The sequence below is a fragment of the Phascolarctos cinereus genome, unplaced genomic scaffold (assembly GCF_003287225.1).
Source record: "Phascolarctos cinereus isolate Bilbo 61053 unplaced genomic scaffold, phaCin_HiC Scaffold_2;HRSCAF=192, whole genome shotgun sequence".
Lineage (NCBI taxonomy): Eukaryota > Metazoa > Chordata > Mammalia > Diprotodontia > Phascolarctidae > Phascolarctos > Phascolarctos cinereus.
The window spans coordinates 253,937,162-253,957,993 of record NW_027555625.1 but is presented as its reverse complement, the minus strand read 5'-3'; the positions used below and the strand labels follow the sequence as shown (position 1 = coordinate 253,957,993).

At 38.2% G+C, this 20,832-nt stretch overlaps 1 protein-coding gene across 10 annotated transcripts in view; it reads left to right on the top strand.

The window, feature by feature from the left end:
* Positions 1–20,832, top strand: part of PNPLA7 (patatin like domain 7, lysophospholipase) — a 198,839-nt gene that overhangs the window by 14,763 nt on the left and 163,244 nt on the right. For 9 of the 10 annotated variants that reach the window (XR_013484710.1, XR_013484709.1, XM_078149930.1 and 6 more), the window contains 8 exons: positions 154–313; positions 1,910–1,990; positions 6,725–6,853; positions 7,312–7,392; positions 11,657–11,792; positions 13,345–13,488; positions 18,868–18,959; positions 19,336–19,482. Coding sequence is in view for 8 of the 10 variants with exons in the window: in XM_078149930.1 (XP_078006056.1) it covers positions 154–313; positions 1,910–1,990; positions 6,725–6,853; positions 7,312–7,392; positions 11,657–11,792; positions 13,345–13,488; positions 18,868–18,959; positions 19,336–19,482 (970 nt within the window). In the remaining 2 variants the exon portion in view is untranslated. The remainder of the gene's footprint in view (positions 1–153; positions 314–1,909; positions 1,991–6,724; positions 6,854–7,311; positions 7,393–11,656; positions 11,793–13,344; positions 13,489–18,867; positions 18,960–19,335; positions 19,483–20,832) is intronic. The other variant, XM_078149934.1, reaches the window with a different exon arrangement.

Sequence of the window (20,832 nt, the reverse complement as noted above, 5' to 3'; positions counted from 1 at the left end):
TGTCAAGGATTCTAAATATTGGTTGCAATACTGCAGGCTTTGTTATTTTTCCGCCTTTAATACAACCCTTCTCCCTACAAAACCCATCTTTTCCTTCCTTTTTCCTACTCTGAGAGATTCCTCATTAAGATATGCTCTGTTTTCTTCTCACAGGGTCCTGGGTCACTTTGAGAAGCCATTGTTTCTGGAACTGTGTAAACACATGGTTTTTGTGCAGTTACATGAAGGAGAGTATATTTTCCGTCCTGGAGATCTTGACAACAGTATTTATGTGGTTCAGGATGGGAGACTGGAAGTTCGCATTCAGGAAAATGTGAGAATGTCCATTGCCCAGTATTTGTGGTGAGGCTAGAGTATGCAGTTAGAAGTTTTGAACCAGGGGCAGCTAGGTGGCACAGTGGATAGAGTTCTGTCCTTGGAGTCAGGAGGACCTGAGTTCAAATCTGCCCTCAGACACTTGACACATAACACTTACTAGCTGTGTGACCTTGGGCAAGTCACTTAACCCCTACTGCCTCACCCCCCCCCAAAAAAAGTTTTGAACCTTGAGTTTATTTCTATGCCTTAGGCTCTCAATTTTTTTGTAAAATGTGTATTTTTGAGTTACTAACATATAATATTATTATTATAAAACATGGCCCCTTCCTTAAATGAGTTTGCAAACTGATGGGCTTATAATCTGTATGTCATTTAAGGAAATGGATCCTTTGACTTCAGGTGACTGTTATAAAGTTTTTGCAGTGCTCTGTGTGGAATGTGCTTCCCTGAATGAACAGATTTATCCCTTAAAAAACTTCTCATAATATGTGCTTCAGCCGATGTGGAACCAGCATGTAATCATTAATGAGGGAAGATCCCTCCTTCTAGCCTAAAGAAACCAGTATGGTTTATTGTAAGTATACCAGGTTAGAGCTTCCGTAGAAGTGTTTTGACACTGGAGCTTGGGTGCTGCTGTTTGCATTTCCCTGGAATCAGTTTCTAAGGACTCCATATGAACCTGTTGGGTTCTTAATAGTGATTTCCCCATAATGACTTGAAGTGATTGTTTCCTTGTGTTGTGGGAGTGAGTCTAGGGAGTGTGGAAGTGTTGAGCTCAGACAAGCTTCTCCTGGAAGGTGGGAATGTGGAGCACACAGAGCAACAAGGTTTTCTTTTTCATTCTTTCCTGAAATGATTTTAGTCTTTTATGTTTAAAGCCAGAAAAATTAGCGCAGAGTCAGGATCATGGCTTTAAAGCAGGCCCTATAGCCAGGTCTGCCCATTTCACATGGCTAAGAAGTAGCAGAACTGGGATTTGCACCCAGGTTTTTTGATTCCAAATTCCACTATACTGTGTTTCTTCTTTTATTTTATATCAGATCTGACCATTTAGATGGGGCCGTAGGTTTGGAATATTTACATTTGTCTGGACCCTGCTTTACTCCGCTTTCCAGCTTGCAGTAATAATGGCTAATCATAGCAACCACGTATGTAGTACTTACCATGTACCAGGCACTGTGCCAAGTGCTTTACAATTATTAACTTTTTTGATTCTTACAACTACTCTGGGAGACAGATTCTATCATTATCCCCATTTTACAGATGAGGAAACTGAGACAAACAGAGGCTAGGTCACTTGCCAGGAAAAACGCACACTGTAGCTGGGTGTCCACTCTGGCATGCCCTAACCGCTGCCCCATTTTTTGGTGATTACGATGACAGTTACCTTGACCAAGGCATGGGTTGCTGTGCCTCCTTGTCTCCAACTGTTCTGTTATAGTGATTTGGAGTGAAAAGATGTGAGTTGGCACCAAAGTTTTGTCTGCCAAGCCAGCTGGGAGCCCTGGCATAAAGAAGTTTTACGCAAAGTCAGTTTTCCAATAGGTGTCTATATTGGACAGGTTCAACCCTATCTACCCTCTGTCTGCAGGACAATACCGAGGTGATAGTGAAAGAAGTCCTGGCTGGAGACAGTATCCACAGTCTGCTCAGCATCCTGGATGTCATCACCGTGAGTCTTTCTCCTGAATACTCGTCATCCCAGTGTCTAGTTCTGTATGTCCCCATATACTGATCTCGAAGCCTTCATTTTATTGATGCTACTTGGGCATCTGTGTTGGAGGATGGCTAGGCTTTAAAACTCTCTTCTCAGTAAGTCGTCATTCTTCTTAGTCATATGATAGTAGAACTAACCCTTACTTTCAGAGCAGTAGAAGAGCACCACTATCTTTGAAGATAATGTTGTCGGCACATTTAAGTGAAGCTGGCATTTGAAGTGACAACTGAGTTTTTAAACCTCCTGTCAGAGGTTACATCTTTACCATCATTCTGAGCTGAGCCTTGCGGGAACTTTCACCTTAATTCCTTTAAACAGCTTCAAGGTAGTTCTCAGAAGCCATGATAGCCTTGGCAAGAATGCAGTTGAGCAGAATCAGAAATCACGGGTCAATTTCAATGTCATATCAGAATTCATAATGTTGCTCTAAGCTGGGGTATTCTAATTAGATCCTGATTCTTATGTATATTAAGGAATTAACAAACTACGTAAATCAATATTTGAGTGTATCTTGTGCTAATTTCCTTTTTAGAGGCACTACTTCAGTTTCTCCTTTAGTAGGACTTATGCTTTGAATTGGCATTCTCATATTGGTGTTTTCCACTATTATAGGAATAGGGACTAGACCTGTGATTTCATTGGCATAAAGAACTCCCAGAGGAAGAAACTCACTCTGCCACTGCAAGTGGGCATCCTTTCTGCAATTTGCAGTCTTAGGGAGTTGCCTAGAGCACTGAGAGGTTAAGGAACTTAATCTTGAGTCACTGAGTCAGTGTGTGTTAGTGGCAGGACTTGAATTGAGACCATCATGATTCTGAGGCCGGCTTTCTCCAGTGTGCCGCATTGCCTGCCTCTCTTCTGTATATAAACACGCACATATACATACATGCATACATACACATATATATATTTTAATCTTAACTTGATTGCATTGATGTAGGGAGCTCTTGGTGAGGAAACTCCTTCTATCAAGTCATTTAGCCAACTGTGCTGCAACTTACAGGCTGTCTTGGGATTCTGGGTAGTTAAGTGAGTTATAAAGGGTTATACAATAGCCTTTATGCTTCAGAGGCGGGGTTTAAACCCAAGTCACACAACACTAAGACTTACCCTTTATTCACTATACCATGCTCCCTTTAAATAATGCTAGCAGCTCATATATATATGTAGTCTTTGGTGTTTTTCTTATAACCTATCTGTGTACCTCCGGACCATTCTTTCTAGTCCATCCAACATGAGCAAGTGACCATCTTATGATCATGTAGTGGAGATGCCCCATACTTTTCCCAACCTGAAACACCCCTCCCCCCCAGACATGCCATTTCTAGCTAATGCATCATTTTTTTGGCCCAATCTGTCAACCAGTTGGACTCTGTACTTTGTATAGCCCCTTTAGAATATTCAGGTGTCAAATCTGATATGAAACCCTATGAAAATAAGGCCCTGGAAGAGGGGGCATCTCAGATTGTGAGGAAGGTCTGAGGTCTACTTCATTAGAGGGCACCATGGACCCTTTAATAAAGTGCCATGGGCTCAGAACTCTGCCTCAGTCTTATTGTAGGTTGGACAGTTTTAGTCCCTACAGTCTCCTTAAAATGTTTTTAAACTTTTGAGACTACCTTTAGGTTTCCCTGACCCAGTAATATTATTTATCCTACCCCTAAAGTTAACCATGATATGTGGAGACATGGTTCACAAGGAGTCTTTATCAGGCTCTGCGCTCTAGAGAGGAGACTCAGATCTGAACTTTGCTTAGAATTTCAAAATCTTGTGTATGCCTTACATATTTTTACCTCTCACTAGGTAAAAATAGATCACCCGTTGATAGCATAGAAGTTATACCATAAAATCAATCATGATTTTTTACTTGAGTTTGAACAATAGATAGAATTTCTTTTGTCAAAGAACTCTAACCAAGTTTACAGTAGTAAAGCAAGGTAGTAAGTTGAGGCTTTGGAGGTAGTGTAGAATAGTGGATAGTGGTTTGGTTTTGGAGTCAGGTAGAATTGGATTCAAGTCTTGCCTATAACACATATACATACGTATGTTTGCATGTTGTCTCCCCCATTAGATTGTAAGCTCCTTGAGGGTAGGGACTGTCTTTTGCCTCTTTTTGTATCCCCCATGATTATTATAATACCTAGCACATAGTAAGAACTTAATAAATGTTTATTAATTTGTTGTGACCAGAAAGACAGAGAATTACAAGTTAAAGGGAAATAAGTGGAAGTGAGGCAGGTCCAAAAGGGGTAACACCTTATTTTGAAAATATTTTGCAAAGAGGAAAAAATTCTCTAGCATAAACAATCAACTTAATGAGTAAGCTAAGAAGGGAGTTTATTCTTTGTTGTTCCTTATTCTGCAGTAGATCTTTACTTCATTATTGTGTCTTTCTTTATGAAACCTCATTTATTACGAAGAACATAACGGATGATGCTTGACCTGTTATATGAATTGTGGAGCTGGGAGTGGCAGTTATTACACGAGCTCTTAAATTAACTTTGAGCTTTAGTAATCAATCTGTCTGGGACTATTCATTCCCTTCCCAGCCTGTTGTGATGAAGTCTTGTCACAATGTCAGCAGTGATTCCACTTGCTCAGCAACAAGAATAGATCTTTTTCTTAGTGTACTGGGAGTGGAAAATTTATGGGGTGACATTTGAGTGGAAAAATGTACTATGTTGTGATTAATTGATCATTTTGAAGGATATTGTCTCTTGTCTCACAAAACATTAATGTTGTGGTTGGAATTTTTTTTCAACCACAGTAATCAGTAGATTTGAAAATTAAATGTGCGTGAGCTATTTTTTATCAGAGTTTCTCAGGGGTTAATGTTATCTTCTTTCCTTCTCCTTCCCTTTTCTATTACACTATTTTTTCTCTCTCTAGGAACAGGAGTATGATTTAGATAGAATGATCTTGTTTCTTAATCATTACCGCGTGGGGCTTTTGTGTTTAACTCTGAATCTGTGTTAAAAACTTGATGTTTGTTTTGGCGGTGAAGAGGGGAAAGTAATTGGTATTTCAGGCTATTTAGAGCCAGCCAAATAAAATGATAGGAATCTGGTATTTAAAGCACAGAAACTAATATTTTAAACTCTCTTGCTGGAATTATAATTTTAGTTTGTAAATCCATTTTCAGTAACCAGTGAATGAATACTCATGGAAAGTCCAGAGACACTTAAAGCTAGAGCATTTTTGTTTCACTTTTGTCAAAGAGCAAATGCTTTGAATAGGGTTTCTAGAATCTTTATATGCTCACATAAGATTTATACAAGGAGAGGACAAAGCTCTCAACTAGATTAAATTTTGGTCCTTTGGAATGATCAAAGCCCTTTGGGCTTTCAACAGGTAATTAATGAGTCCACTGTGAACTGGCTTCCTGTTTTTTATAAGGTATAGATTGGAAATCCTTTAGTTTTCATCTTAGAAGACAATTTTCCCAGTCTGAGGGGTTTTATAGTTAAAAAAAAAAGACCTAGCTAACAGTAAGTTAATGAAAAACATTTATCAATCTCATTATTTTGATCAGAATTTACACTGAATAAGGACTTAGTGTTCAGCTTTCAGTATTTGCAATTGACAATGCATTCTGAATAGAGTCTTATGACAGGAATGAATCGTTAACTATGTTTGGGGAAAAAAATGTCAAGAGAATTGGGAACCAGCTGGTTTTAGTTGGAATTCCCTGGATGTGGCATAATAGAATATGTTATTAAAATATATTCCAGTTCTGTTTATTAAAGAACCCCTTTCATTTAGGTGAGCTGTTTGGGCCAATATCTTTGAGTAATGTGCTAGGCCTGGGGTTTTTGGTGCTAGCTGTCAGGGAGAAGGAGATGTAGAATCTGTGTGGTTGGCTTTTGATTGCTCCTTGGGAACTCCCATTTAAATAATAGAAACAAAGGCCTGATTGAAAACTCCATTTAGGGCCCTGACCTCACCTTATTCTCTTAATATCCTAATCCTGAGTTCTCTTGGCTTTCTCTGGTCCTGGTCTCTTCATTTAGGTTTGCCATTTCTGGTCTCATGATGACTTATGCTTTGTTTGGAAGAGTGTACTGAAGAGCTTGACCTTGCAAATGTCAATTCTCATTTTTTTCTTTGGCCGAGCTGATCACCTACAGTTCAGGAAGTTGACTAGACTAGAGTAAATCTAGACTAAAGGACTGGTGGATATTTAGAGACCTGGGTTCCTAACCTCTAGTAGCCCCTTCTCCCATGGATTGGGCCTGGCCAGTGGTGGTGAGCCCCCTTGTGCTGCTTGAGGGCCTCTGTTGTATGAGTTGCCAGAGCAGTCCAAAGGAAAGTTGCTTTTCTTCAGTCAGCCAGCTTTTATAAAGCACATGCTGTGTTCATTGCACTGTGCTTGGTGCTGGTCATACAGGGATAAAAATGACACTGTTCTAGTCTACAAACAGCCTTTATCATCTTTTCCCCCATACCTACCTCTCTCCTCAGCTTCTCTGTTTCTCTTGAGGGCATCACATTTTTCAGACCTTGCAACCTTGGAATCACCCTCAACCTCCCACATAGCCAATCAGCCTTTATACCCATCTGCTTTTCTCCACCGATGTGGTTAGCATCCTCATTCAGGTCTCATCACTTCTTACAGGCTTTCTGTTACTAATGAATGCACAGCAGTTATTCATCTCACTTGTCTTAACTAGGACTGTCATTCTATTACAGGGCCATGCAGCTCCATATAAAACCGTCTCTGCCAGGGCAGTGATACCATCCACTATTTTAAAGCTTCCAGCTGCTGCTTTCCAAGGTGTCTTTGAAAAATACCCTGAGACCTTGGTGAGAGTAGTACAGGTGGGTAAATTTTATGTTCTTTTCTTCTCCGTAGCTACTGGAAGGTTACTCCTGACATCATTCCAAGGTTTCCCCTCTGTAGGGAACATGAGAGTGTTTTCAGGTCTGATTATCAGCTTTGCTGAAAAGTGGTACCAACATCCACTTTTTTTTTTTTTAATGTTCTCAGGAAAAGAAAGGACCCAAATCCATTCAGCAAGACTAAATATTGGGGCTATAGGAATAAATGAGAGGGGCTGGGAATAGATTGGGAAGTGGGAGGTGGGGCTTAGGACTATAGGGAATGATCTCAGGTTTGATTGACAAATGGTTTAGGAGAGGGGCATGGCAGGAGATGAGACTCTGAGTCAGGGGCATTGTGGGCACTTGGGAAAATCTTCATGGACTTTATGTACACATCTATCCCAGGTATGGGTACCTGAGGAATTTTGAACCTCATGTTGTTTGTATCCTGTCAGATCATAATGGTGCGGCTGCAGAGGGTGACCTTCCTGTCTTTACACAATTACCTAGGGCTTACCACTGAACTCTTCAACCCTGTGAGTAGAAAAATTCATCTTTTGCACCAGATCCCACTCCCCAGAACAATAATCTAATTACTTCTAAGCCATGGAAATTTAATATTTTTTTCAGGTATTGTTAAACACATCTAAGAAAGCCTTGACCTGGGAAAATTATAAATTATGCTTATGTTTACTCTTTGAATCCCAAGGCTAATTATTGGTTTTCCAAAACTCCTTTTGATTACTTGAGGGCTTAAATTCTCTTGTATTTCTTGAAATGTGTCATATTTTTAAAAATAATAGCTAGTCTTTACATAACCTTTTAAGTTTTACAAAATGCTTAAATTAATACCTACCATCAATTGGGGAATGGCTAGACAAACTGGGTACAGTAATGCAATAGGATTTTACTCTACTGTAAGAAATGAATATGGAGGATTCAGAGGAGCCTCTTTTTCTCTTTTGTCAGTATTTTCCTCCTCTTTTAACCCTTGTACTACAACTGGAAAGGATAAAATATCAATCATTCTTACAGTGTCCATTGGCTGATGCCTCCTCAAAGTGAGTTTATGTTAGCATTGTTTGGTTTAATGATATTTGTATATTATCAACTGCCATTTTTGTCACCCTGAAATGGATCCCTGTGCTTCCACTGTTATGTCTTATCTCTCATAATAAAGTTTCTGATAATGACAAGTGTAAATGACTGGTATCCTTAGTTGGTAGAGTTGTAGATAAGTAAGATTAAAGTATTTAGGGCCTTAGGTTGGCTTAACAATAGCAATCAGATTTTTTTGCTTTGCTTTTATTTCATAAAATATATTGATACATTTTGTTTTGACACAGATTATTTTTTAAAAAAAGATGCTTTTTTGGGAAAACTTTACAATCATTTCCTGATCTGCTCTCTCTAGCAGCAAAGAAAACGTTAAGTAAAACCAAAAAAAGCAACTATACCTGACTCCCGGTGCAACATTCTGTGCCTGAATTCTCCCTCCTTTCACCAGACGGAAGGCTTTGTATGTTTTTTCCTTTGTTCTCCAGAATCAGGATTGTTATTGCAATTAATCAGACTTGAACTGCTTTTTAGCATAGTTTTTATTTACATTATTGTAGTCACCATATATATTGTTCCTTGGTTCTTTTTTCTTTGTTCTGTTTCATGTAATTAGATCTTTCTGTGTTTGTCTGAATTCCTTATGTTTGTGTATTGTTTTGTTTTTTTACAATGCGATAATATCCCATTTCTTTAATATACCATAATTTGTTCGGCCCTTCCCAGACATTTGGATTTCACTTTGTTTTTGTTTTTTTGCTACCACAAAAAGTTTTGTTTTTAATATTTTGGTATCTATGGGACCTTCCTTCTTGTGTATATCAACTCTTTTAGATCTGCTTTGTTTCATTCTATAACTTCATACAAGTCTTTGCATGTTTCTGTGAATTCTTTGTATTCATCCTTCTCTGGAGTACTTCATTTATGCTGATATGCCACAGTTTGTTCAGTAGTTCAATCATTAAGCACGTTTTTTTCTCCAGCTTTTTTGTTATCACAAATAATGCTGCTTTCAGTGTTTTTGTACATATGGGTCTTTTCTGACTGTTAGCAACATCTTCAGGATATAATTCCAGTAGTAGGATCTCTAGGTTAAAAGTAATGAACAATTTAAAAAACTTTTTTGCATAATTCTAAATTGTTTTTTAAAATAATTGAATGATTTTATAGTTCTACAAGTAGTAGATTAGGGTGTGTATCTTCCTACAGATAACCAGTTTTTTAAAAAAAAGTTGTTTATTGAGTGCTAATTTGATGCATATATAAGGTGATTCAGTATTTTTAATACAATGTATTTTTCTTTTTTAAAATTAAAAAAAATTTTAACATTCTTTTTTGTTTTGAGTTTTAAATTCTCTCCATCTCTCTAGCCCTTATTCTCACCTATTGAGAAGGCAAGCAATATGACATCTATTATACATGTGAAGTCATGAAAAACATATTACAATTTTAGCCATGTTGTAAAAATTTTAAAAAGCAAGAAAGTGAAAATATAAAATAAAGAAAAAATAAAGAAAATGAAAACAATTATGCTTTAATCTGCACTCAGACTTCATCAGTTCTCTCTGTGGAGGAAGATAGCATTTTTCATCATAAATCCTTTGGAATTGGCATAGATCATCATATTGAACAGAGTAGTTAAGTCTTTCACAGTTATTTATTGTTACTGTATACCGTGCTCCTGCTTCTACTTAATTCACTTTGTACCAATTCATATGTCTTCCCAGGTTTTTCTGAAATGATCCCATTTGTCATTTCTTATAGCACAATAGTATTCCTTCACAATCACAAGTTGAACACAACTTGTTCAGCCATTCCCCAATCTGACAAGTAATTTTTTCCATGCTTTCCTGATTTGCTTACGATATCACCCTTTAAGTCTAAATGATATACCCATTTTGTCCTTATCTTGATATATGGTATGAGGTGTTGGTCTATGCCTAGTTTCTACCAGACTGCTTTCTAATTTTCCCTGTATTTTTTGTTGAATAGTGAATTCTTGCCCTACAAGCTTGGATCTTTGAGTTTATCCAACACTAGATTACTTTGGGGAAGCTAGGTGGCACAGTGGATAAGTTGCCAGCCTTGGAGTCAGGAAGACCTGAGTTTAAATCTGGCCATAGATACTTATTAGCTATGTGACCCTGGGCAAGTCACTTAACCTTGTTGGCCTCAGTTCCTCATTTGTTACATGAGCTGGAGAAGGAAATGGCAAACCACTCCAGGATCTTTGCCAAGATAACCCAAAATGGGTCACAGAGAGTTGAACATGACTGAAACAACTAAAAAAAAAAGATTACTGTTGTCTTTTACTTCTATGTATTATATGCCTAATCTATTCCACTCATCAGCCACTTTATTTCTTATCCAATACCAGATTGCTTTGATTATTACTGCTTCGTAACATAGTTTGAAATCTGGTACTGATGAGCCACCTTCCTTCATTCAAAAAAAAATTTTTTTTTCACGGATTCCCATGATATTCTTGACCTTTTGTTCTTCCAGATGAATTATTTTTAGCTCTATGAAATAATTCTTTGGTAGTTTTATTGGTATGGCATTGAATAAGTAAATTAATTTAGGTTGAATTGTCATTTTTATTATATTGGTTCAGCCTACCCATTGATTCAGCAATTAATATTTCTCTAGTTTTTTGCATCTCTTTTTATTCGTATGAAAAGTGTTTTTGTAGTTGTGTTCATATAGTTCCTGTGTGTGTCTTGGCAGGTAAACTCTCAAATATTTTGTACTATCTGTAGTGTTTTTGAATGGAATTTCTCTTTCTATTTCTTCCTCCTGGGTTTTGTTGATAATAAATGGAAATGCTAATGATTTATTTAGACACTTTGTTGTCTTCTGAGTTTGAGTTTTGAGTTTCCCTGTCACCATACTACCTTTAATGGTCAGGTTCCTTTTTGTTGTTTGCTCATTTTTTCAGCATATTTCTTGACTTTGAACTTCAAGTTAGAGTTGGGCTCTGCTCACCCTTGGTAGGGAGTAGAGCAGAAGTCACCATCCCAATTTTCAGGCTTTTATGCCTTGATGTTTTCACAGCTAGTTGTAGGGTTCTATAAGTTCTCAGTGCTTCTAAGGTGGTGTGATCTGGGGGAGAGCTATGGTCACTGCTTTTCAGGTCTGTGTTCTGTTCCTAACCCTAACCCTACTCTCTTGTGACTACACATACTACTGCTTCCCTCTACCCTGAAACTGGATAATGGGCAATGGAATTGCAAAATAGCACCCGGTCCTGCACCCAGTACTCTCATAGTGGTTCCCAGTTATCTCTTTCTGACCAGGTGTCTAGAACCAGGGCAGTGACAGCTCCCAGTACTGCTGCTGCCGCCTCTGTTACCGTTGTCCCTGCTGCTGTTGGCCCCCGTCCCAATGCCGCAGACCTCTCCTTCTGACCTCCTAATTGTCCAGGGCTGGAAAAATACCTCACCTCAACCTTTTGTTGTTTATATTGCTCCAGAATTCGATTCAATGTGTTATTTTAAAGTTGTTTTAAGGGGAATATTGGGAGAGTTCAGCTAGAATGCTCCTTCTATCCACCATCTTGGCTTTGATTCCAATGTATTTCTCAGTTAGTAGTTGATACATTTTGAAAATCTCATTGCTTCATTACCAAAATGCTAAGTATTCCTTGTGTAGCTCCTGATTTGGGGCTCTTCTTTTCTGAGAGACAGCAGTAGCTTTCTTCTTTGATCAGTACTTTTCATTTGCTTTTTTATTTTCTTCCCCCAGGAAAGTCAGGCTATCCCTCTGGTGTCTTTGGCCAGTGTAACAGCCAACAAAATGAAGAGGCAGATGTCCTGTCCAGCATCAGATGAAGAACAACGAGGAGAAAAGGTTGAAAAGTCCCAAGAAGGCTCAGAACCAGGTGATGATCTAGATAGAGGCTGATTGGCCGGTGGAGGCAGGCAGCAGGGCCCTTAGTGCCTTTGTAGGAGAGCATGGGGTAGTAGGAAGCACACTCAGTGGGAATTAGAAGATTTGGGTTCAAGTCCTAGGTCTTCCACTTACATGTAGAATATGTCTCCTAACTTGTCTGAGTCTCTTTCCTCCATAAAATGGAGATAATTCTGCTCTGATTTCTTCAGAGAAAGCTGTTATGTGAATCAGATAAGATAATATGTGTGAAAGTATTTTATAAAGGGAGAAATGTTATATAAATGTAAATATTTCTATTGTTACCTTCCTCTTCATCATCACCTGTTAATAAATCATTTATCCTTAATATCTTCTGAAGCTAGGAATATCTAACTATCCTAAAGTTTTGCCCCTTTCATGAACTTTTCTTCCTTTGCTGTCTCTATTTTCATTTCTTCCTTACAACTGCTCTCACCAATATTCTCTCCATGTTGTTCTCCATGTGCCTTTTCCTTAAATAATATAAATGTCAGGCACACTAGAACTTATGAAGAAGATAAGGTTTAGTGCAGAGAGGACACCCTGGCTTTAAGTTGGCATCAGTTCAGAAGGTAATATTTCTAGAAGCTTCCCGCTTATCAGAACGGTTTTGTGCTGACAATGTTTTTATAGCATAATTAGCCAGTAAGACTTGACCTGTTATCAGTTAAGACCAGGTTGATCTGAACTATAAAAAATATCATAATAGTAATTGCTGTGGAATGAAGATCACAGTAAATAAACCATGTCTATAGCATAGAGAAGAAATAATCAAGACATTAAGTTTTTTTCATAGTAGGAAAATAAAAGAGGTAACAGAGTCCCACTTAACCATATAAAGGAATTTGGGCAACTAGGAGGAAGGCTGTTATTTTCTTTGGAATTAGGGAAAGTAAGATACAGACTATCTTTATGTACTGAGCAGTGGAGATCATAGGATTTAGAGCTTGAAAATACTTTAGAGAGCATCTGATTTGATTCTTTAATTTTACAAATAGGTAAACTGACACCCAGAGATGTTAAATGACTTGCCCACTGTCATATAGTTATTAAGTAGCTGGTCTAGATTTTGTATCTGAGGTTTAGACTCCAAGTCTAGTGCTTCTTCCACAACACCAAGCTGTGTTTCCATATGCCAAGATTGGTAGGCTGTAGTAGGTGTGCCATTATGTTGGTGCAGAGAGAATGGTGCCCAAGAGAATGGCCTCCTGCATGGACTTGATAGTTGAGCCCCATTAGGCAGATGTGGGTTTTGTTTTGTTTGGGGCTTTGAAGAGTTCAAGGAACAGAGATCTGGGAGGTTTTGATTGTGGCACTGTGAGGATATAGTAGGTTCCAGATGACTGCCACATCTGGAGAGATTTACCCCAAGTTTTTAGTATAATTTGGAAAGGGAGAAGAGTATCCAGAATATTTTGCATCATTTGAAGGAGTGGGATTAAGACACATCTTAAAATGGAAGAGAAAGGAGTTCAGGGGGATTCTTAGTGGCCTTGGGCTTATGTCCTATTTTCACCTGACAGATTATGTGAAGGGAAGCCAGGTAGAGAATTATGCACTTTTTGTGAAGCGGAGCTTCTCCAGTCCACTGCCTTCAATGCATGGAGAGAGTTTTGATGAACTAGGAAAATTCCAGGGGATTGGACCTGACACACTGACACCTCAAGGTAAAAGGGAACTCAGGGAGTCCCTGGTGCTGTTTGGTGCAGACTTAGATTATCTCTTTGTTCTTTTTTTAGTGCAGATTAGGAAGAAAGTCCAAGGGAGGGTGGGCTCTGATTCTTTGACAGACAATAGAGTGCAGACAAAGTGCTTTTTTTGACAAAGTACTCTCTTTTTTTGTTGTTTTGGTTGTAGCCTGGGGAAGTAGGAATTGATTTTTCTTTACAAATTGGGAAACTGAGGACCTTGAGCAAATAGCCTTCTAGTCAGTTACCAGACTTGAAACTGAACTTGGAACTCCTGTTGTCTCCAGTCTTTTGCCGTGTCTACAGAGATGTTACAAATGAGCAAATGTCTTGTCTCCCTCAACATAAGATTTAATATAAGATTTACTTTTTCTTATTATTTCCTGCAACCTCCATTATCTAGTCAATACTATTACATTTTAGAAGAGGAGGATGTCTGACAGCATTCTATCAATGTGTAATATGCATATCAACATATTCTTCTCTTTTTTCTCCAATCCAGTCATTCTTTGACATCCTATCCTTTTTCATCTTCCTTGTCACCAGTCTATTTCAAGCCATTACCACCTCCTATCTAGGCAGTTTGCAATAGTCTCCTAGCCTATCCCCCTGCCTTCATTCTCTCTTCATCATATCTATTTTGCACATACTGTCAGATTAATCTTCATAAAGCACAGGACTGATTGTGTCACATACATCACTCTATTCCCAGCCCATCCTCTATTCCCTGCTTGAAATTTTTCAGTGACACTCCATTACCTACAGGATAAAATTCAAACTCCTTAGCTTTGTAGTTAAAGTCCATCAGAATCTAGGTCTAGCCTACTTTTCTTTTTTCTCCTTTGATTTTTTTCAAATATTTCATTTTTTTCCAGTTACGTGTAAAAAATTTTAACGTTCATTTTTTATAACTTTAAATTCCAAATTTTCTTCCTTCCTTCCTTCCCTTCCGTTATTGAGAAAGCAAGCAATTTGATATAGATGATATATGTGCAGCCATGAAAAACATATATCCACGTTAGTTGTGTTGTGAAAGATTACACAGACAAAAAAACCAAGAAAAATAAAAAAGTTTGAAAGAAAGTATGTTATGATCTGCATTCAGGCTCCATCAATTCTTTCTCTGAAGGTGGATAACATTTTTTATGATGAGTGCTTTGAAATTGTCTTAGATCACTATTGCTGAGAATAGTGAAGTCATTCACAGTTGATCATTGTACAATATTGCTGTTACTGTATACGATATTCCCCTGGTTCTGCTCACTTCACTTTACATCAGTTCGTGTAAGTCTTTCCAGGTTTTTCTGAAAGCATCCTGCTTATCATTTCTTATAGCACAATAGTATTCCATCGCAATCGTATACTACAACTTGCCCAGCCATTTCCCAGTTAATGGGCATCCCTTCAATTTCCAAATGTTTACCACCACACAAACAGCTGCAATAAATATTCTTGTACACATAGGTCCTTTTCCTTTTTTTTTTTTAATCTTTGGGATATAGACCTAGTAGTGCTATTGCTGAGTCAAAGGGTATGCACAGTTTTAATACCTTTTTCTTTTTTTTTTTTTAATACCTTTTAAGCATGATTTCAAATTGCTTTCCAGAACATCTGGATCAATTCTCAACTTCACCAATGGTGCATTAGTATCCCAGTTTTTCTGCATCACCTCTGACATTTGTCATTTTCCTTTACTGTCACATTAGTCAATCTGATGGGGTGATGTGGTACCTCAGAGTTGTTTTAATTTGAATTTCTCTAATCAATAGTGATTTAGAGCATTTTTTCATATGACTAGATATAGCTTTGATTTCTTCTGAAAACTGCCTATTTATATCATTTGAGCATTTATTAATTGGGGAATAGCATGTCTTTTTATAAATTTGGTTCAGTTCCCTATACATTTATAAAATGAAACCTTTATCAGAGAAACTTGCTGTAAGTTTTCCCCCAGGATTCTGCTTTCCTTCTAATCTTGGCTACATTTGTTTTGTTTGTGAAAAATCTTTTTAATTTAATGTAATCAAAATTATCCATTTTATGTCCTGTAACTTTCTCTGTCTCATTTGGTCATAAATTCTTCTCTTAATCATAGATCTGAGAGGTAAACTGTTCCATGCACCTCCAATTTTCTAATGATATCACTCTTTATCTCTAAATCTCATACTTATTTTGACCTTATCTTGTTATATGGTGTGAAATGTTGGTCTACACCTAGCCTCTGCCAAACTGCTTTCTAGTTCTCCCAGCAATTTTTGGCAAACAGTGAGTTCTTGTCCCAAAAGCATGGACCTTTGGGTTTATCAAACGGATAACTATGGTCATTTGCTACTGTGTATTATATACCTAATTTACTCCTCTGATCCATCACTCTATTTCTTAGTCAGTACCAGATTTTTCTGATAATTACCTCTTTGTTATACAGTTTGAGATCTGATGTGGCTGAGCCACCTTTCTTTGCATTTTTTTTCAGTAAATTCCCTTGATATTCTTGACCTTTTGTTCTTTCAGATGAATTTTGTAATTATTTTTTTTACAGCTCTATAAAATAAATTTTTGGTAGTTTGGTATGGCCCTGGATAAGTAAATAAATAATTTAAGTAGAATTGTCATTTTTATTATATTTAGTGCCACCTACTCATGAGCAATTGATATTTTTCTAGTTGATTAGATCTGACTTTATTTGTGTGAAAAGTGTTTTGTAGTTCCTAGTTTTATCTTGGCAGGTAGACTCTCAAGTATTTTAAATTGTCTACAGTTATTTTAAATGGAATTTTTCTTCCTATCTCTTGCTGCTGGACTTTGTTGGTAGAATACAGAAATGCTGATAGTTTATGTGGGTTTATTTTGTATCCTGCAATTTTGCTAAAGTTGTTAATTATTTCAATTAGTTTTTTAGTTGATTCTCTACAATTCTCCAAGTATACCATCACATTGTCTGCAAAGTGGTAGTTTTGTCTCCTCATTACCTATTCTTATTTTTTCAATTTCTTTTTCTTCTTCTCTTATTGCTATAGCTAGCATTTTTAGTAGAAATATTGAATAATAATGGTGATAATGGACATCCTTGCTTCACTCCTGATCTTAACAGGAATACTCCTAGCTTATCCCCATTACAGACAATGCTTGCTGATAGTTTTAGATAGATACTACTTATTATTTTAAGGAAATCTCCATTTATTCCTGTGCTCACTAATGTTTTTAATAGAAATGAGTGTCATATTTTGTTGAAAACTTTTTCTGCATCTGTTAAGATAATCATATGATTTCTGTTGGTTTTGTTATTGATATGGTCAGTTACACTGGTAACTTTCCTGATATTGAACCAGCCTTGCATTTCTGTTATATATCTCACCTGGTCATAGTATATGATCTTTGTGATATATTGCTGTAATCTCCTTACTAGTCTTTTATTTAAAAATTTTCCATCAGTGTTCATTATGGAAATTGGCCAATAGTTTTCTTTCTTTCTTTGCCTTTTGGCCTATTTTGTTTTCTTAAGGTGTTATTTTTTTCTTCAGTTTTTTTTTTTTGTGCCTCCTTACCAAGCTATTGACTGTCTTTTCATTGTTTTCTTGCATCACTCTCATTTCTTTTCCCAATTTTTCCTCTACCTCTCTGATTTTTAAAATCCTTTTTGTGGTCTTCTAGGGTCTGAGCCAATTTACATTTTTTTTTTGAAGTTTTGCATGTAGCTGCTGTGATTTCTTTGTCTTCTTCTAAGTTTATGTTTTGATCTTCCCTGTCACTGTATTAACTTTTTGTGGTCAGATTCTTTTTTTGTTGTTTGCTCATTTTCCTAGCTTATTTCTTGACTTTAAACTGTATGTTAAAGTTGGGCTTTTCTCCTGGGGTGGAGCCGGCACTTGTCCCAAGCTTCAGGTTTTTTGTGCTGCTGTTTTCAGAGCTAGCTCTGAGGGTCTGTAAGCTCTCAGCTCTTTCAAGGTAGTATTCCCTAAGGGGAGGGGTGGTCACTGCTCTCCTGGCCTGTGCTCTGGTCTGTGAGTGACCGACCACAAGCACCCTTTTCTGTCCTAGAACTCTGAATGGTCACTTCTTCTGCTAGCATTCCTTCTTGCCCTGGGACTGCAACCCAGAGGCATGTATGGGCAATGTAACATATTTTGCTCCCAGTGCCAACAAAGGGTCCCCTGTAATCTTTTGATCAGTTGTCTGATCTCCTTGCCAATTGAGAGTTCCTGAAACAGTGGCTGCAGATTCATTCTAAACCCAGCCTGGGAGAGCTCAGGTGAATCCCTGCTTTTACTCTGCTGTCTTGGCTCACCCCCTTCCCCACTTTTCTAAATTTACTTTCCTTTCTGTTGCTCAGCTGCTTTTCAGCCTGTGTTTTAACCAGGCTGATTTCTTAATTTTCCCTTGAATACTCCTTGTTCATTTCCGTTTTTGTTCCCTAGCTTATGCAGTTTTCTTTGCCAGTAATGCCTTTTCCTCTTCTTGGGTGAAATTCTCTTCATCCTTCAAAAATTATCTCAAGACTCACCTCCATAAAACTTTCTCTGATTACTCTAGTTCATGGTGATCTCTGCCTTCTTTGAAATCTTAGAATACTTATCTGTAATATTTATTAGACATTTCTCATATACTGCTTTGCATTACTTAACTTTTTATGTGTGCATGTCTTGTTTCTGAAAGTAATCTGTAAGCAACTTGAGGGCAGGAACCAAGTCTTATGTCACTCTGTGTCTTCCGTGGTATGAACCCAGCACAATGCCTTGTTCAGAATAGGTGTCAGTTTCTATGTACCATAAGTAGTGAGAGGACAGAGACTGTGTCTTTTAATTTTTGCATCCTCTACAGCTCCTGATACTTTGCTGGGCGTACAGCAGGTATTAGTAAGTGTATATCGTTAGCTGAGCAGGATCAAAGCACATGTCTTCTGTAATCTTATATAAGGCAGCATCCCCTGGCTCAATTCTAGAAACAGTGTAGGTGACTGTTAAAGTGGCTGTTGGTCAGTTATTAATGATGCACAATAGTAGTATGAGGCATGGTGGGATAGTGGAGAGAAAGCTAATCTCAAGCAGGTTGACTTACTTGGGTGTAAGTACCAACTCTGATACATTCTTATATTGTGACCCTGGACAAGTCACTTAATCTATCAGTGCCCCAGATAACCCTCCAAAACTTTAAGATGCAAAGCAGGTGCTGATCTACATTGGTAAAGGGAGTTTCACAGGTCCAGTCCAAAAAAGTAAAAAAGAGTGTTGGCAGAGTGACTTTGAGTTACCTCTAATTGTGCAGCCAGCTCTTTGAGACACTGATGGGAAAGCATAGGATGCAGGATTCCTGCTGACTGTTCCTGGTGCTTATTCTGAGTCTTTCCCCTTCTATTTCTAGGCTGTTCCACTGACACTAAATCTGACCTGGGGATGGTATATGACAGGGCCAGACTTAGTCTTTCGGATGAACCTCCCGTGATCGCCAGTAAGGTAGTTTCCTCTGAATGGTATTTGAGACCCCTGAATTAGCTACAGGTTTTGGCCCTGTTTTTTGTTTTATAGCTTTGAGGAGTGGGGCGGGAATGGAGGAAGGAGGGATAGATTGAGGAAAAGACAAGTAGAGAAGTGAGGGAAGGGAGGAGGTAAATGGGTTCTCTTACATGGCATCAACCCATTCCATCGTCTGCCGAGACTGGGACTCTCAATATCCTCAGACCTGACACTGAGACATTAGTCCAGAGTCATCTTATGGTGAAGACACTGGTACCTGATGAGTCTCTCTGCCAGTACACACCTTTGGTAATCCTCTTCACATCTCATCTCTGAGCTTTCTCTGCTGACATTGAATGTCTGTGCTCTTCTAAAGGGAAGGAAATCGGTAACATTGGCAGAGATCCCCTCTGCTGTAATCCGTTACACGGAAGACAACACTGAGGGAACTATCACTAGCCAGAGGACAGATGCCATCTTCAAAGCGGCCAAGAAGGACCTTATCACCCTGATGAAACTGGATGTAAGTGAACTCCCCCCGGGAAGTGATTCCATTTGTCTGGAGTTTCATAGGCCTTTCTCTGCTCTGCTTGGGTGAAGGGAACTCTCAGGTGACATGATGACCTGTGTCTGTGTAGAAGGAAGCACTCACTTCTTGTGGCTTCTATTGATTTTTTTCCTCAGTCTTGTCCTGAGTCAAGATGCCACTTCCCAAGCCTCTGTGCTTACCTTACTTTGATCTCCTTAGTGCTAGGGCCATGCTTGATGGCAGCAATAATCTCAAGCACAGAGAAAGGTTTTATTTGTGCATGTGCATTCACATGTGTACACACGCGCATGCACACACACACACACACACACACACACACACACATACATATATGCACAGTGGACCCTAAATCACTTTGGCTATTGGGCTGCTTTGCCTGGGAATTGATTTCTTAGTCTTTTTCAACTTTTTCCAGTACTAGCAATTAGATTCTGACACTAGGAAATAAATTCTCTGTTGCGTTTGTAGCAAACTCAGATGATGTTTTCTCTTAAAGGGGCCTATAAGTGGTAGAATAAATCTTTGTTCCTTAATAATTTTCTAAGATGACTCTTGGGTGTGAGGCCCAAGGTGGTTACTTTGGGTTCCTGAACTTTTTAATGTCCCATTGAGACATTTATTGTACCTATTCTGAAAGCAGTAAGTCATTCACGATGTAGTACCGCAGAGTCATAGATCTAGAGCTAGAAGGATCTTCAAAGGCCATCTAGTCCTGTTTCTCATTTCATACATAAGCAAACTGAGACCCAGGGAAATTAAGTAACTTGCCCAAGGTCATACAGAGTTGGGATTTGAACTGAAATCTCCTGACTCCAGGGCCTGTGCCATACTGCTGCTGCCTTCTAAGTATTGAGAGCAAATTCTGGCTTAATCCTCTTCAGCCTTGCACTGTTGGAAACTGAGGACAAGAGGACAGTAGGTCCTTACCCAAAGATACCTCCTTTTCATTCTTTGTCAGTCAACTTTCAAAGCGCTGGTTGTGAACTTACTTGGGCAACTTTTGTACTTATGTGACCCTTTGCTCATGCTAGCAGGAGTTTTACAAGGAAAGATTTACAAGAAAGTTTTACAAGGAAAGCTCAACTTAGTATTTCATGAGAGGGGATGTTTATTCACATGTGTGGCTGTTTACCTACCACTTGACATAATAAGAACCAAGCCCTGTAAGCAGCTTTAAATGACACAAAATAAGCCTGGCTATGTATGGTACTATTGTGGTGGTACCATACTCAACGAAAGACATTCCAACTTTACTACTATGGTGGTGCTTTTTCCTAGGGTAGAATCTGTCTCTTTAGTTTTGTTTTGTTTTTTAACTTGGTT